The sequence below is a fragment of the Halteromyces radiatus genome (genome assembly GCF_025201355.1).
Source record: "Halteromyces radiatus strain CBS 162.75 chromosome Unknown BX664scaffold_2, whole genome shotgun sequence".
Lineage (NCBI taxonomy): Eukaryota > Fungi > Mucoromycota > Mucoromycetes > Mucorales > Cunninghamellaceae > Halteromyces > Halteromyces radiatus.
Genome location: NW_026251688.1, coordinates 2276799 through 2290297, shown reverse-complemented (window position 1 = coordinate 2290297; position 13499 = coordinate 2276799). Strand labels below are relative to the sequence as shown.

The 13499-nt window shown below is 29.8% G+C and overlaps 2 protein-coding genes across 2 annotated transcripts; one reads left to right on the top strand and one right to left on the bottom strand.

The window, feature by feature from the left end:
* Nucleotides 1-278: 278 nt before the first annotated feature.
* BX664DRAFT_356294 (uncharacterized protein) lies at nucleotides 279-977 on the bottom strand (the record flags this gene model as incomplete). Its single annotated transcript, XM_051547874.1, has 1 exon — nucleotides 279-977. The coding sequence occupies one exon, from the start codon at nucleotides 975-977 to the stop codon at nucleotides 279-281; it is 699 nt and encodes a 232-aa protein (XP_051403238.1).
* Nucleotides 978-6317: 5340 nt separating this feature from the next.
* BX664DRAFT_325378 (S-adenosyl-L-methionine-dependent methyltransferase) lies at nucleotides 6318-7560 on the top strand. The gene is made up of 6 exons (XM_051544014.1): nucleotides 6318-6386; nucleotides 6448-6613; nucleotides 6704-6923; nucleotides 7011-7058; nucleotides 7134-7193; nucleotides 7269-7560. Exons 1-6 carry the CDS (start codon nucleotides 6338-6340, stop codon nucleotides 7353-7355), a joined length of 630 nt encoding a protein of 209 aa, XP_051403237.1. The 5' UTR covers nucleotides 6318-6337; the 3' UTR covers nucleotides 7356-7560.
* The last annotated feature ends 5939 nt before the right edge of the window (nucleotides 7561-13499 follow it).

Below are 13499 nucleotides of genomic sequence, written 5' to 3'. Positions count from 1 at the left end.
GGAGCGTTGCCATGGGATACTGTCATTATGAGCATGCACGCATCATTTCATCTATCATTGATCAATTGGATCCATCTTCTCTAAAGTCAAAAACAGTAATAAAGTAGAATAGACTCCTTTTTCTTTATTGCGTCAAAAATAAAAGATAAAATACAAAAGTAAACTAGCACTAAAAATACAAATAAATAAATAATAATAATAGTAATAATAATAATAGTAATAATAATAATAGTAATAATAGTAATAATAATAATAATAGTAATAATAATAATGATAAACTACCACACATGATAAGAGGAGATAGACAAACGTTGTAATTCGGCCTCTTGTTCTTGTTTTTCCGTGGATGATAAAGAAATCAAAGAAGAGTTGAATGGATGATTGTTGTACAAAGTGGTGCGATTAGAAGAAGCCAATGAGAAAGTATGATGGTATGGCGGATGAGAGGTATAATACATATCATTGATGTGTTTCTGTCGTTCCAAAGAGTCTATAATACAAGGATCATCAACAAAAGATGAAGTCGCACTGGTCAAAGAGGAGGTCGTCCAATGGTGTCGTGGGGAGAAAAATGCCTTGGTGTCATATCCTTCTTCAAACATCACTTCTAATGAAGTTGCTGTGGTAGGTAATGGGATTTCATCCAACGTGGTTATTCCTTGCCTTGTTCTCTGTCTCGATAAGATTGTCCAAAATGGTCGTCGTTTCGTCATTGCTAATGGTAAAGTAAAAGGGCCTTTTTCTCGGTCTTTCTCTACTGGTCGTGGTGAGTCATCTTTATCGGCTAGAGAGGTTGATGTCGATGGAGAGTAACGCTTGCGTAAGATCAATATACAGACAATAGTCAAGATAAGAACAGAAAGTGCACAAAGGACGATCATACCAATGGCTAATGAAGATAAAACTGATTCCTCTTCTTCATCAATCACCAACAGGGTCGAAATGGCAGAGTCAGTTGCATTCGTAGGAGAGTCCATTAAATTCTGTTTTGTCGGCAGGGCTCTTCTTTTTTTTTTTTTTTTACTTTTGTATTTCGTGTTGTTGTGATCAATGGAATAAGTAGAATATATATATATATAAGAAGAGAGACAAAAGAAAAGAAAAGAGACAAAAGAAAAGAAAAGAGAAGAAAAGGCGGTACTTTATTTTCCCAGATTTAGTAAAAAAAAAAAAAAAAAAAAAAAAAGTTGATTTTCAAACTGGCCAATTGAAATCGCCTATTGAGCATATTTTGGAAATATAGCGTTGCATAAAATAACAAGAGTTTGAAGAAATATGGGATTTTGGTTTCAACTTGGATTTTTTCTTTGACTCGGTTTTTCATCATCTAAGAATTCAAACAAAACTAATATAATATGTACGTATGTATGTGAAAAAATTGACCAACGTGACTTTTCCATCACCCTTTTTATCGTATAATCATCATCACTATCATAGAGTTATAATCATCATCATCGTCATAGAGTTATTATTATCATCATCATCATCACCATCATAAACTTATCATCATAGGAAGCATTATCATAAAGTCGTAGAGTCATCATTACTTTTCATTATAGGAAGAACATCATCACTGGAATCATCAAACAATAAGAAGGCAAATCGGAACGGGTCATCCGAGTGTGTGTGAAAGAGAGAGAGAGAGTGGCGGGGGGATCGACTTTTGAAACTCATATAAGTAAACCATATCAAAAAAAAAAAAAAAAAAAGGAGGGGAAGGAGACTCGCAGCGACTGAAATCTCTAGATGAAGATAAATAAATCAAAAAAAAAAAAGGTTTCATGGAGCCCCAACAAAGAACTTCTCTATTTGTCGTTTTAATGATTGTTTTACAATAATAGATGAAAACCCAGCTTGTCAACCTTTCTATGAAATAATATGCATATATATATATGTATGTATGAGTACGTGTGTGTTACAAGAAAAGGGCGGGCGCATATTTATTTCCATTTATTGTTACACGCGCCTTCGCTTGCCCGCTTATTATTATTATTATTTCATACCATCCGTAAATAAAAAATAAAAAAAAAAAAAGGGAAACGGGATCATCATCATGTTAAAAATAGGGCGTTTATATAGTTTGATAGATGTTACTTGGTTTGGTTAGAAAATGGGCGTTTTTATGGATGTATCACTTTATAATATAACAAAATTGGGCATTTTTTTTTTATTTTATCATGAATTCAACTTCATCATCATCAGATGATTTTTCAAACACTTTTTTTTTTAAGCTATTTTGTTTCAAAGAGAGAAAAAGAAAATATATATCAATATATCTAAAAGGTTAAGAATAAAGAAGGAACTGTTGTTGACAACAAAAACGCCCTTTTTTTACAACGATATTATCATCATCAAAAATAAAATCTCCTATCCAAAAAGAGGGAAGTGTGTCAGCCATGCGACTAAATCTGAAAAAGGTAATTCTTCTTTGACAACTAAACTTGTATCATCACTAAAACATCGTCATCAAAAAAAAGATATATAAATCACTTGCATACCTTTTCTTTTTTTTTTTTTTTATTATTCACATTCAGTTTTGTAAAAAGAAGTTATTCTATCTATCTATCTATACATATATATAAAAGAAATGCCTCCTGATAGACCTACCAAACCTCCTCTTCCAAGGCCATATCCTGCTCCAGTGAAAAGACCAAAATGATAATATGCTTTTTTGTTAATGAAAATGAAATTCATTGAAATCAAGTTTACTAGTATATACAGATTTATATATTGTTGATACCCCTCTCCATTCACTTTATGAAATGATTTATATCCTTATTGTTGTCTTTATGCTTTTTTTTTTATTTATTTATTTTATATATGAAAATCAATCAATCAAAACCATGGTAAATAAAACACATCATCATCATCATCATCATCATCATCATCATCATCATTATAAAAAAAAAAGTGCTCCCTTCAAAGTGCCATGCGGTTACACGAAAACTGTCACTTTTTCTCTCGGAATGACGGATCTTCCCAGTTTTCGCCTTTATTCTATTTATCTACTATTATTTTTCTTCTTCCTTTTTTTTTTTTTTTTTTTTTTTTTTTTTTTTTTTTTTTGCCATCGCATGAAATGGTTGTACAAAATCAATCAAAATTACAATCACCGTGTTTAAGTCTATCATTTTGCTACCCTCACCATGATTCTATGTAATCGTTTTTGCTCCTTTTTTTTTTTTTTAAAAAAAAAAATCAATAATAAATCTGCATATAGCAAATTTCATATATTATCATCATTAAATCTACAATAACGACAAATAATGCCTATGATGAAACAATTTATGTAGTTCCTTTTAATTTCTTATATCCGATGATGCCATTGTCATTACAGCCGAATCAAAATAAACTTCTATTTAACATAAATATCTTTATTATTGAATTCAAATCATTTTTAACAAACAATAAAAAGATTTTATAATCAAACTTTAAAGAATCAACAATCCAAAGTTTATATTATCATATCCTCACCCCCCGCGATAAAAAGTAGCCAATAAAATCTCTTTTCTCCTGCTCTCCTGGACAACTGGCCAAAATAATTCTAAAAGCCAAAGGCGACTACAAGCATCTCAAACAACATTCACAGATTAGTTCCTCTGACACGAAATACCTTCTTTTTTTTTTTAAAAAAAAATGCATATGATATATATTTTATACTATTATTATTTTATTTCTTTAGTTTGTTCTGTTTGTCGGAAACAAAACGTTGTTTTATATTTGATTCAGTCTTTTATTGATTCTAGTTGATGATGGATGATGGATGATGGATGATGGATGATGGATGATGGATGATGGATGATGGATGATGGATGATGGATGATGGATGATGGATGATGGATGATGGACGACGGTTGATGGACGATGGATGATGGATGATTGCTTTGTCATTTACTGTTCTTATTTCTCTTGAACTATTATGATAAAAAAATATTACACTTCTTACCTTCCATTAAAATAAAAACTTGTTTGATATCTGAAATAATCATAAAATTGTGGCTGTTTAAAGTCATCCACGTCAATTTGGACAGTCTTACCGAGATGCATAAAGTAATCTTTTTTTTTTCTTTACGAAATATGTAATATATTGGTGATGGGTAATGGATAATGGGTAATGGATGATGGGCGATGGATGATGACTGAATATAAAGGTTTTGCTGAAATTTATCGACTACAGGAAAAAAATCAATTTGCAAGGTTGGGGTTGGGGCGAAAAAAAGAGAATCAAAAAAAAAGGCAAGTTGTCGACAGTGGACGGGCTTCAAAAACCCACCCTTTTGTGCGCGTTTTGCTTTTTTTTTTATTTTTTTATTTCTTTTCTTGTCTCCATCCACTTTTTTTTCCACATTGGGTGTCCTTTTTGTTTGCGCGATCTTTTCATGGTAGGTTTTATTGGATTTGGAGCGTTTTGAAAAAGGGATTTACAAAATACATGGGGAAACCCTTTCATTTTGGATGTAGGATTTAGTACAGGTAATGACAAAAATATTTTATAGTAGAATGTGAATTACTTGGCCTGGTTTTATTTTACTAGTAATGTGAACGAAAAACTGACTTGATGACAAGCTTCTTTTGGTTAGGAAGGGCGGCAGCTTGTTGTTAGGATCTCGGTGGTGGACGAAGGTTTTTGGTTGGTACTATAATAGATACAGTAGTGATGGTTTTAGTTAGTCAGTATGTGGATTTTTTTTTTTTTTTGAAATAAAATTTATATTGCTTTTCGTGATACACAACAATACATTTCCATGGCTCTTTTTTTTCTTTTTGATGATGATAATCATTATTAATTGGATGAGGGATGACTGAATTGACTTTTCATTCTTGGTTTACCTTATAAATTAGTAGGCAAGGTGTATATTGCTATTAATATAGCTGAAAGAGAATGTCATCACACATCTTCAGTCCAAATTTGATGCAATGATGATAGGTTGCGAGGAAACTACAGAAATATAAAGAGGCAGGAAATTTAACTGATGATCATGATTCATAGCTTTGATTGCTGTAGTAATTGATCCAAACCCACTGGTCAATCGTGAAGATAACTCAGGTAAAGCTAACTGGATTTTTGACTTGAAATGAAAGTCGTTCATCATTCTCTTGTGCTTTTAGCACTTGATCTTCGAATTGCTTATATAAAGTTGTGGAAAAAACACATCCTGACCAAAGATAATAGTCAGGATATATTTGCTTCAATAGTACAGAACCATAAAAGTACAAAAAAAAAAAAAAAAAGGTGAAGATAAGATTACAAAAAAAAAAAAAAAATCATCATCTATCATCCGTCATCCACCATCCATCATCATCCATCATCCGTCATCCAGCATCATCCAGCATCCAGCATCATCCATCATCGTCCATCATCCATCATCGTCCATCATCCATCATCGTCCATCATCCATCGTCGTCCAGCATCCATCATCCATCATCCATCATCCATCATCCATCATCCATCATCCATCATCCATCATCCATCATCCATCATCCATCATCCATCATCCATCATCCATCATCCATCATCCATCATCCATCATCCAGCATCCATCATCATCCATCATCCGTCATCTTCCATCATCCGTCATCATCCATCATCCGTCATCCAGCATCATCCGTCATCCAGCTTCATTCGTCATCCAGCTTCATCATCCGTCATACTGTAAATCAAAAAATAGAGATGCCATACCTGCCATTCCTTTTGTTTTGGTAAATGGTTTATAATCGTGTTGATCGGACGTTGTGCCCGATTTCTTGTCAATGTCGCTTCATTTTGATACTTCATCAATGTGTGGACATCATTGTCTTGTTGGATTTGTTGATCATCCATGATCACGTATATATGTATATGGAATAAAAAAAAACAGGAGATCGAAAGAAGGTAAAGAAAGAAAAATAAAAAATAAAAAATAAAAAAAAAAAAAAACAAGACAAAAGAAAAGGAAAGATTTTTACTTTTTATTTTTATTTTTCAAATCATCAAGATGACATATGAAGTGGAAAAAGAAACTTTGCCTATCCAAATGATACTAACCCTTCTGTATTAACCCATTGCTTGAGACTCAGATGAGAACGAGAGGTCAAAATACTGAAGTATTTGGCATCAGTATTTTTGCATTTTGGCCCCGTACAACACCAAAATACGGATTTTTTGGGACCTGACCCACCAAATTTTTTTGAGACTGAGGGTGAGACAGTTTCTAGATATTGTATAGCCCATTTTTATAGACAAATGTAAAAATGTGTAGTTTTTTGAACACCGCCCTGAAATCCTTTTCTATTCTTTTTTTTTGTTTTATTGTTTTTTTCTCCTTTTATTTTTTATTCTTTTGCATCAATCCTCGTCATGAAACTAAAAGAATTGGAAAGCATTTTACAAGACTGTGAAGTATTTAGTAAGTATATATATATATATATATTCTTTTGTTTTTAATTTATTGTTGATTCTTTTTATAGGCGATCCCAAGATTCATTTCGAACAATATCCTACTACTGCTCATTTGGCTGCACGAATGTTATATACGGCTGATACGGTGTACAATGATATAGAGGATAAGGCTGTAGGTGATTTTGGTTCTGGATGTGGGATACTGAGCATAGCTGCTAATATTTTAGGTGCTGGGTAAATTTTTTTTTTTTTTTTTTTAAAAAAAAAAGAAAATGGTAGATTTGGTTTAACTAGTACTTTCATTCACGTTTATTATATTTATAGATATAACGTAGGATTTGATATTGATCCTGACGCTATTGCCATTGCTCAACAAAACAGTGAGGAATTCGAAACCGACATTGATTTTGTATTAACGGACCTCAGTGTGGACTCTCAACTATTGGATAGATACAAAGGCTCTTTGGATACTATAGTCATGAATCCACCTTTTGGGACCAAGAACAAAGGTGTAGATATGGTGTTATTGAAAAAAGCAATTGAAGTAACTAGAAAAGAAAAGAAAACGGTACACGGTATAATACTAATCCTTTTTTTTTTTTTTTGTTGTTGTTTATCTGATTCTTCTTAGTTATCAAACCATGCTGTCTACTCTTTACATAAAACAAGCACACGAGAAGTATGATAAAAAAAATAAAGGATGGGATATAAAAAAGATATCTTCTAACATTTTTTTTTTTTTTTTTGTTCATAGCATATTATGAAAAAAGCCAAGGAATGGGGTGTCACTTGTGAAGTGGTGGCAGAAATGAAGGTAACTGAAAGAAAAAAGAGAATCAATCATTCTATGAAGATATTAACTGTCCCTTTCTTCCATATATGCCTATAGTTTGATGTCCCAATGATGTACAAATTCCATAAAAAGAAATCTGTTGACATTGCTGTGGACTTCTTGCGATTTGAAAAACTCCAATGACCGTGTTGATACTTCCCAATCAGTGCGATTGGCCGATTCCTTGATTCATCTATTCATCTGTTTACATTCATTTTATTTGATTATATTTATTCTACATACTGATCAATAGATAGAAACTTTGTACTATAGACATTTACATCATTTATATTCTTTTACCTATCATTTCATCTTTTTTTTTTTTTAATAAATAGAACATGGGTATTCATCAAATCACTAACATTATCATGCAATCATAATCTATACAATCAAATATGCAAGTAGGTTAGATTAGAAGTATCTTCTTGATCTTTTTCTCCTATTCTGGCTTGTGAATCATTAGTGATTCTTTTTACTTGTAGTTTAGTTACCATACTTAATATATCAATTATATATATCTATATTCTTCTTCTTTAATAAAATCATAATCATTATTACTATTTACTATTATTACTTTTCTCTAATATTAATCCATTAATGCATTTCTGTACCTGGTTCCTTAAATAAATTAAATGACAGCTGAATCCAAGCAAAGAGAATCAAAGTTTAAAGACTTTTTAACAATAATGTGAAAAACAAGAAACAACATGGAATCATATTAATTCTCTTTTTCATATATTTTTGTCATAGATTGTATTCGACTCGATCTAAATATATTATCAACAGTGAAAGGAAAATGTCAAAAACTAGTCTACTTTTTTAATTGTACATTACTCTTCATTATTACATTACAATATATTCTTTTTCTTTACTTTGGTACGTCACTTTTATCAATTCGGACTTTTGCTTCCATTTCTTTTTTTTTATTTTATTTCGTTTCCCCACATTTTTCTTTTTTCTTTCTTTCTCTTTCCGTTTCTCCACACTTTTTTTTTTTTTACTCATTCTCCGCACTTTATTCGCGTCTCCATATTGGAATAATGACAGGTAACATATAAAATACAATGACAGTAATGGATTCTTATTCTATTATTGTCAATTTAAAAAAATAAATAAAATAAAATAATAAAAAATAAAATAAAATAATAAAAAGACAGTATAAAACATAATTACTTACTTACTTACTTGTTTTATAATTAATTCATGACTCTTCTGGTTTTTCCAATTGTCAAGATCTCTTTTCTTCTCGGTTTTGGTCAAACGAAACGATGATATAAAACAAACCAATGGTGTAAAAAGATAAGCCTAAAAAAATAATAATAAATGTCAAATCTTTTTTATTGAAATGAGTTTATGAGTTGGCTGAATTGAGGTATCTTTCAAAGCAATCACGTATCTTTTCTTTTCTTTTTCCTTTCTTCTCTCGTCTTTCTTTCCTTTTTTTTTTTTATTTTCTCTAGCTTTAGCTGGTTATGACTCTTCTATTGGTTTGGAACTGGATGGAATGACAAGTATGAAGGTAAGATATAGATTAAGGGACTAATCGTTTTATTTTTTTTTTTTATCTTTTTTATTGTTGGACTGTGAGATGCAAGTCAACTTGTGTGTACAGGTACTTTTGACGGTCTTTTTTTTTTTTCTTCCTACTTGGTTGTTTATTTTCTCTAGTGGTATGGTCTCTCTCTCTCTCTCTCTCTCTCTCTCTTGTTGTTCCCTCTCGTGTTTGTGTGGTCTCTTCGTCTCTTTTTCTATCTGCTTGGTCTCTTTCTTTCCGTTTCCTTCATCTGTCTCTCGTTGTCATGGTATTTTCTTCCAGAATCCTTTACTACGTGGTTAGTCCTTATCTTTTTTTTTGTTTCTTCTTATTTGATTGGTCTCTTCCATGTTTGATGGTCTCATTATGTTTTTCTACTTGATTGGCATCTCTGTCTCCATTAGTATTATTATTATCATTGTCATTATTATCACCAGTATTGTATATATTCTTTATATTGTTGGTATTTAGTTATTTTTTTTCTTTATTCCCTTTCTTTTCTCTTGTAAAAATACCTTTTTGTTTAAATAAAATGTTTGATTATTTAAATTATCCTGCTATGATGTTTTGTGTATGTACTTATTGCTACTATCTATTGTTGTGATGATTTAATAAAAACGTTTCTTTGAGTGTATCATGTAGTAAGTGCATGATCTATTCTAAAGTATCATCAACAGCATCGCTATTTTGGTAAGAGAGAAGGCAAACAATCAACAGTATACAGGCACAACTTACTATTATCACAGATGATGATGATGATTGATAGCAAGAGAATATCTATTCTTAAAAATGATGGATGTAATGTATGAAGAGAAATAGCAGAAACAAGATACCGATGTGTATATGGATTTTGTTTTATTTTTTTAGTGAAAATACAATGATAATCATATCATTCTTTCTTATTACTCCTTTTGATAATGATGATGATCGAGAACAAATAGATAAATAATATGTGAAATGACAATATAATAAACAAACAATAATAAAAATATGATTTTATTTAAAAGATAATATAAAGTAAAGCACTATAACTAAAAGACTAAACTATTAAATAAACCAATGATAAAGAGTTGGTTACTTTTCCCTAACTTGATATTCTTTTATCCAATAGAAAGCATTGTTATAAATCCATAATCTTATTGTATATTTCTTCATATATCTACCTACTATATGTTCACAGAAAGAGTAAAAAAAAAAAAAAAAAAAAAAAAAAAAGAACCAACCAACCAACCAACCAACCAAAAATATAGTTCATAGTATGAGAAACTAAGATGAAGAAAGGAAAGAAAGAATAAGTATAAAGTAAGTATAATATATATAAAGAGTGACTTTTAAAAATATAATATAGATTAGTACAGTAATGTATAATGGTAACTTAACAATGTTCGAAGTGCCAGTGGTTAAAAAAAAAAATGTAAAAAAATGCAAAAGTAAAAAAAAAAAAAAAAAGTAGAGAGCGCGCCAAGTTTTATTTTGTCAGAGCTTGGTCCAACTTTTTTTCCAATTGTCTCCAACATTTTTTTTTTTTCAATCTCCAGATTTTTTTTGATCTCGACCTCCAGACCTTTTTTTTTTTTTGATCTCGATCCAACACACCCCACATTGAGACCGGACTTTGAATGTATACCATTTATGGAAACACTTATGATTTGCATTAAAAGTAGAATTAGATGAATAAATAATAATAATAATAGGATGATGATGATATGAAGAAAAACTTTATTGAAGAATAAGAAGAATATAAAAAGAATATAATAACTATCATTAAAAGAAACTATAGAAAAAATGTCATCTATTTACACACAAATTGATTTCCCTTTTCCAGTTGTTATTAATAATATACTGTAGTTACATTAGTTATTCATTCTTTTTATGAATCTAATTTTCATTTGTTTCTGTGATCTGTATATATAGGATGATGATGTATTAAAGCAATAAAAAAAGAAAGAAGAAAGAAGAAAAAGAGAATGAGAATAATATTTTAAATATTCTTTTTCATTTTTTTTTTTTTATATCTTACTTTGAATACAGTAATTGACCATACTTGAAAATGATCATAACACTTGAATGATAGTAACATAATAAGACTGATGGACGATGTATCATGACAACCGATCTATTTAATAAATAAATGTTTAATGGTTGATGTGTATAATATATATATTCCACTGTAGTTGAAGACTTATACCAATAATATTTGAAGGATGACAACGATAGTAATGATAACGATATCAATTTACACAAGGGTAACTAACTGATGAGAATTCAAACGATCTTGATAACAAGGATGCCTTTATAGAGAATAGAGTAACATATAAACAGCTAAACTTGTATTTGTGATACTGCCCATCAACAAAAAAAAAAAAAAAAAAAAAAAAAAGAAAAGATGATATTAATGATTGACAAATCCTTCATTATCGTATTTTGGCCTTATCTTCAAAGATAATACTCTTGATTGTGTTCTGCTTGTGCTTGATAACCATAGTTGATAGATATGTTCAATAGCCTGTCCATTACAAATAGATAAATGATGGTATGATAATAGTGAAATGACAATCTAATAAACAATAATAAAAATATAATTTTATTTTAAATGTGAATATAAAGTAAAACATTATAACTAAAAGACTAAACTACTGAATAAACCAATGATAAAGAGTTGGATACTTTTACTTAAGTTGCTCTTCTTTTTTATCCAATATGCAGTTAATCCTATTGTATATTCCTTCATATATCTTATCTACTATATGTCCACAAAAAGAGTAAAAAAAAAAAAAAAGATTAGTTCATAATATGAAAGACTAAGAAGAGAAAAAAAAAGGAAAGAATAAGTATAAAGTAAGTATAATATATATATAAAGAGTGACTTTATAGATTAAAAAAGTAATGTATAATGGTAACTTAACAATGTCCAAAGTGTCATTGGTTAAAAAAAAAAAAGTAAAAAAAAAATGCAAAAGTAAAAAAAAAGTGAAGAGCGCGCCAAATTTTTCTTTTTGTCAGAGCTTTGGTCCAACTTTTTTTCCATTGTCTCCAACAATTTTTTTTTTTTTTTCAATCTCCAGACTTTTTTTTTTTTTTTTGATCTCGACCAGACCTTTTTTTTTTTTTTTTTGAGAATCTGATCCAACATATCCCACATTGAGACCGGACTTTGAATGTATACCATTTATGGAAACACTTATGATTTTAATAAAAGTAGAATAGATGAATAAATAATAATAATAATAATAAGATGATTTAGATTGAATTATTAGTAAATGATAATAATGTGAATAATATGAAATGATGATTTTATAATTCATAATAAGTTGAATATTAACCATAGTATTATAATATATACTTTTGATGAACAAGTTACCTTTCTCTCTTTTTTATCAAATTCATATAATATGATGATATGAGTTAAGCGTTCATTATCATCATATAAAGTCATCATGATTTTAAGAGTATAATAATCATCATCCATTTACTTTTTTATTGTCCCTGAATTATTTTTAAAATGTCCCTTATGTTTTCTAGATCAGTCAAACCTGACATATTAGAATGTGGTAGATCAATTTAGTGTAGTACATGTCCTACTGCATAAAAAATATCAATGTCCTTTTCTCATCATAACATTGTCAAAATATATCAATATATTTTTTTCTCTTTGTAAAAAAACAATGGAATATGTAATACTAGTAGTACTGCTACTACTAATAAGAAAAAGGATTAGATAGAGTGTGACATGTGGAGTTTGAAACACGTAGAAATTAAGGTCTTAAGAGAAAAAAGGATTTTACTTTTTTTTTTCCTTCTCTTTTCTTTCTTTTTTTTTTTTCCAACTTTTTTTCCAACTTTTTAAACAAAGTTTTTACTAACACATGTTACTCTTCAATTATTTAGATCGTTCCTGTATTATACCTTTCCTTTGGTCACCACTTCGTTCACCGTCTTCTCTTGTTGGAGGACCTTGTTGTTCAGTAAGCAAATAAATGAGTATACCAATTTATTATACACTCACGCTTTCTTTCTTTCTTTCTTTTTTTTTTTTAATTGCTTACGTTTTGGTGAGTAATAAAAAAAAAGATATCTTCTTTACCAAACTAATCTAGTTCTGTTTATAGATGTTAAAAAAGAGAATTCTGTGTGTCTCCCAATGATATCTATCGTCGTAAGCTTATATCGTATAAATAATAACTATGATAACAAGAATGAATAGTTACTGAGATCATTGTTTCTTCTATTATATTAGCATCCAGGCTGAGAATAGTTTTCCAAAAATGGTGAAATGATAGAAGACTTCTTCTTTTTGGCTGGCAAAATAAGAAACTCTATGTATGAAGGATGATGGTGGTGATGGTGGATCCTAAGCAAAGGTAATATTATCAATGAAACTTATCATAAATCATCAGTTTTCAATACAACCATTCTTCTCTTCTTATAATAGGTATGATCGATGCCATATGAAACTCTGATTTTAGCATCTCTTTGTCTTTTTAATGTTTTATAGTTGATTGATGGGGATAAACAAGGCATATACAAGGAGCAAGTAAAGGTAAGACAAAAGAGTAATGGGTGTGATAGACTGCTTTTGCGTGTTAATCTTTTTACTCTTCTTTTGTAGTTGGATTACCACAAGCGAAGAAAGCAGGAACTATGTAAGTATTCTATTTATTTTACTATAATGTATAGCCTACTCATTCTTTCATTTCCTTCATTCTTTAGTTCTCTATGCTTGGTGATGTCAAGTCATATGGTTGGCAAGGAAT